The sequence below is a fragment of the Atta colombica genome, unplaced genomic scaffold, assembly GCF_001594045.1.
Source record: "Atta colombica isolate Treedump-2 unplaced genomic scaffold, Acol1.0 scaffold111, whole genome shotgun sequence".
NCBI lineage: Eukaryota > Metazoa > Arthropoda > Insecta > Hymenoptera > Formicidae > Atta > Atta colombica.
Window position 1 is genome coordinate 581,367 of NW_017259197.1, and position 4,254 is coordinate 585,620.

General features: G+C 26.7%; 1 protein-coding gene across 2 annotated transcripts in view; it reads right to left on the bottom strand.

Annotated features, from left to right (window-relative positions):
* LOC108693956 (vascular endothelial growth factor receptor 1) overlaps window positions 1-4,254 on the bottom strand; it is a 15,731-nt gene that overhangs the window by 4,852 nt on the left and 6,625 nt on the right. For both annotated transcript variants that reach the window (XM_018203195.1, XM_018203194.1), the window contains exons 7-13: window positions 3,721-3,898; window positions 2,095-2,218; window positions 1,754-1,929; window positions 1,469-1,635; window positions 1,243-1,387; window positions 748-903; window positions 117-296 (exon numbers count right to left, since the gene is read on the bottom strand). In XM_018203195.1, the coding sequence (XP_018058684.1) occupies window positions 117-296; window positions 748-903; window positions 1,243-1,387; window positions 1,469-1,635; window positions 1,754-1,929; window positions 2,095-2,218; window positions 3,721-3,898 (1,126 nt within the window). The remainder of the gene's footprint in view (window positions 1-116; window positions 297-747; window positions 904-1,242; window positions 1,388-1,468; window positions 1,636-1,753; window positions 1,930-2,094; window positions 2,219-3,720; window positions 3,899-4,254) is intronic.

The following is a 4,254-nucleotide window of genomic DNA, read 5'->3' on the forward strand; positions in this document are numbered from 1 at the left end:
ACTTCTTTGAAAGAAGTGTATTTATAAAATATTAATTATGAATTAAAATCAAATATATGTATAAATAATTATTAAACACATGCATAACTATAAATTGAATAATTATATTGATGTACCGTGAATAATTAATTTATAGTTTGCATAATCAGAAAGGGTATCTGGGCCTTCATAATACATTGTATTCATGATTTTTCCAGTACAGAAATAATTTTGGGCATCTGATTCTTGAACACGATAGAGTTTCAACGTTGATCGATAAGTAAATGGAGTTTTATGTTGCACAATGTGTAATCTTTCTAAAAATAACAAAGATATAACTTATTATAAAGATATTTGCGTTATATCATCTATGTATATGTGCGTACGCGGGCGTGCGTGTGCGGGTGTATGTATTTTTGTTAACATTTATAAAAAATATTTTATCATCATATATAATATAAAAATAATATACATGTATAATATAAAAATGAGATATTATTAATTATTAAATTATTAATAAGATATTATTATTACTTAACTTAATTGAAGAAACTAATAATTACTATTACAAAAATTATAAATTTTAAGTGTAATTATAAATATTAAATTATCATACGCATAATATATAAATTATATTTTTACCTATCATTTTTTGTAAAAGCATTAACATTTTCAGAATTTATTTTTCTCAAAAAAGATTTATATTATTTTCGATATTTATAAGTACTTCCATTTTTTAATTTATTTCGATTCTTTTAAAATAATTACCTGTTTCCATAAGTAGTTCTTCAGTTTCATTTACTAATATGGTCCATGTAAACTCATTTGTATAATTGTAAACGGAAGCGGCACATATCAATTCTATGTCATCACCTTTTGTTACAGGCTCTTTTGGTCCAATAATACCAAATGCGCCTAATCCATCTAATTGAAATTTAAAGAAAGATTATTATATTTGTTTTTTACATGCAAATCAATGATGTCATTAATACTTTATTACGATTGGTTTCTACATTCAATAAAGAACTAAAGGTAAAAATCGATTATATTTAATAATCAATCACTGAGTATTCATTGATCTGTCTTGTCTGTTTTTTGAAATTTACAATTAGAATAAATAAATCCTCTTATTTACAAAATTTAACTTATTAATTGACACATATCCGAAGTATATCAAATGATGTTAATATGATTACAAATATGATTTCAAATTATAGCAGTTAGATAAAAAAGTATCCTTAAATATTCTTAAAATATTTTTACCTGAAACAAGAATGTTGTCAGTCACAGAATCACAGGCAAGAACATTGCAAGCTTTACATGTTATTTTTCCGGATATTTCGATGGGCATTTTTAATATCGATTCGAATCTATAACTAGAGCTATAAGCTGCGCTTTGCGTCATGTCCTATAAAATTCATAGAATTTTCCTGTTATAAAGATAAAGATAGAGACGTACTTAATAAAATCAAGTTAAAATTGCATTTACCGTCGGATATATAGTTGTTGAATTCTCAAGTGATGGATAATTAGGACATTTCAGAAAACTCCATGTTATGTTCGGAAACGGATTTGATATTACTTCACAATGAAATTCTGTACTTTCATTTGGTGGATAATAAGGATCAATGCGCGTCAATATAGAAACCGGCTTAGCTGAAATTAATAGTAATGCAATATGACTAAAGTTATAAACAAATAGTTGTACATTATTATATTTACAGTGTATTTATTACAATCTTCTTTAGTTAACGTTACAAGATAATTTCGATACCTATGACATTTAATGTAAAGTTCAATTTTTCGATCATGTAATCATTTTTTGCTTCAAGTGTATAATTTCCTGAGTCCATGACACTTAACGACATTATTTTCAAAATAGTAGCTGTTGCACTTGTATTCACGAAATATTTTGGGCTCTCTATAATTTCCTCAGAATTAGGTTTGAACCTACAATAAATAAAGTACATATTTAATATATTTATTACAAGTAACGGATAATATAAGAGAATATCTTAATTACACGTAATTGATTAATTTATTCGCATGAACACATTAATATAATTTTCTAATTTAAAAAAATAGATTTTCTTATAATACTTTGTAAACCTTTACCACTCTAAATGGGGTTTCGGCCATCCATCGACATATACGACCCACTGAACATAGTTGCCATTTTCTGCTTGATAATATTTATCGGTATGTTGAGGGATAAGATGGATATATTTCATTTGAGGGTCTGAAATAAAAATATATGATTCGTTTTACACACAAAAAATGTAAGGTAGGTAGTCCAACAATAAATTAGTAGTACAGTTGTAGAACATACAGTATTAGTAGTACATTAGTAGTACATTAATTCGTTAGGTCATAGGAGCAACCCGACTTATCGAAAATAAGAAAATGCAGTAAAAAGTTCATAAAAAATTCTAAAAAAATTCTTAGAATTCTATGAGAAGAAAATAAATGATTTTTGTCTTTTGCAATTTTTTTATAAAGTTAATAGTATTTGAGTAAAAAACTAAACGTCGATAAGACAGGTAATTATTATTATTATATGACCCAACGAATTAATGCACTGCATCATACACTATGAATCATTGCGATATTATAAATGCGACGTTTTCAGATTGTGCTGCTATCATACAGTGACTCGCATTTGAACTCTTCCTCGGCTCTCCAGTTGACTGACAGATCGCGTCAATGACGGCTATGTAATGTTATATTTTAAGAATTTTGGGTTACAAAGTAAGTTTTTTTTATAAGTTTTATGTATTTTTTATTGTTATGTTTTTATTTTATTATGTCTATCATTTTTTTCATTGTGCAATAATTTTGTGTGCACATTTAGCTTTATTATTCTGTAAGCAATTTTTTCTGTTATATTATTTTACACCAATTATTTAGGAGATTATCGTAGAAAAGATTAGGTAGTTTACAATGAATCATTTTGATAGTGAACAATCATATATATCGTATACCACATAACCTTTTTTATAATAATCTTCAAAATAATAATTCATTGTAATAATTATTTAGAATACCCCCCCCCTCCCACCTAAAATCTCAATAAAAATATACTCATTTGACGCATTTTCTCAAATCAAAAGAAAAACGCAATGGTTGGCCTTGTAAATCCTTATTCCCCCACCATCTTATAATTATCTATTTTATAAAAATAAATATTTCAAAAATATAGCAAAACTAAAATAATCTCAACAATTCGCAGTATAAAACATAGTTTTTTATTTATTATTAAAAATCGCATGGTTTGTTATGTACACTCCTTGTAATGAATCATTTCCTGATTTTTTAAATAATCGAAATTGTGACTAAATTTAAAAAATAAAAGTTATTGTTTACAATATAACTAAATTTATAAACTATGCCAAAACTCAAATCTTCAATTCAATAATTGAAAGAGATATAAGCCTCTGAAATTTACATGGTTTATTGTTGGACCACTTATCTTACACAAAATTTGCACTAATTTTATATTGTAATGGCGCATTGCATGATTTTAAAAAAATATATATACCTGTTTTATAATACTTGCATATAATCAGCCAATTAAGATTTATTGCATGTATACATATGTGTGTGCGTGCATGCATGCGTGCGTGCGTGTGTGCGCGCGCGAGTGTGTGTGTGTGTGTGTGTGTGTGTGTGTGTGTATAGTTTCACTACAAATATAAGTTCTTCAGTTATATGTATCTGATAATAAATTAACAATAAACTAACCGTGTATCGTGATATTCTTCGTTATTTTCTTGATATCATGAATCGACCTAATGATACACTCATATTCTCCCGCGTCCTCATCCATTACGTTAAGTATGGTCAACTGACACGTAACTAGGACAGAATTCCCGTCAAGCTGTTTTCTGAATTGTTGAGTGCTTATTCTACTGCTAACTTTCTACAAATAAAAAAACAAGATTACATGTGTATATGCGAATAATAAATATTGCAATCAAAAAGATTTAGAAAACCTGTATTGCTTGTATGTTAAGATGTACGTTCAATTTTTAGAGAATAAAATTTAAGGGAATCAAAAGTCATTCTCTTAGAGCCTTCAAATTAGAATTTTGTCTTCTAATTTTTATTTGATGAAAGAATAAATAATAGTGATATTAAATTTGGTGTTAAAAAATTTTTTCCTATTTTTCTAAAGATAATAAAAATAATTAACATATTATGTCCCTGAGAAACTGGTTAAAAAAGATATGAAAAAGAATCTGTGAAAAGAAGAAATCTTCTCGTTACTACATATAT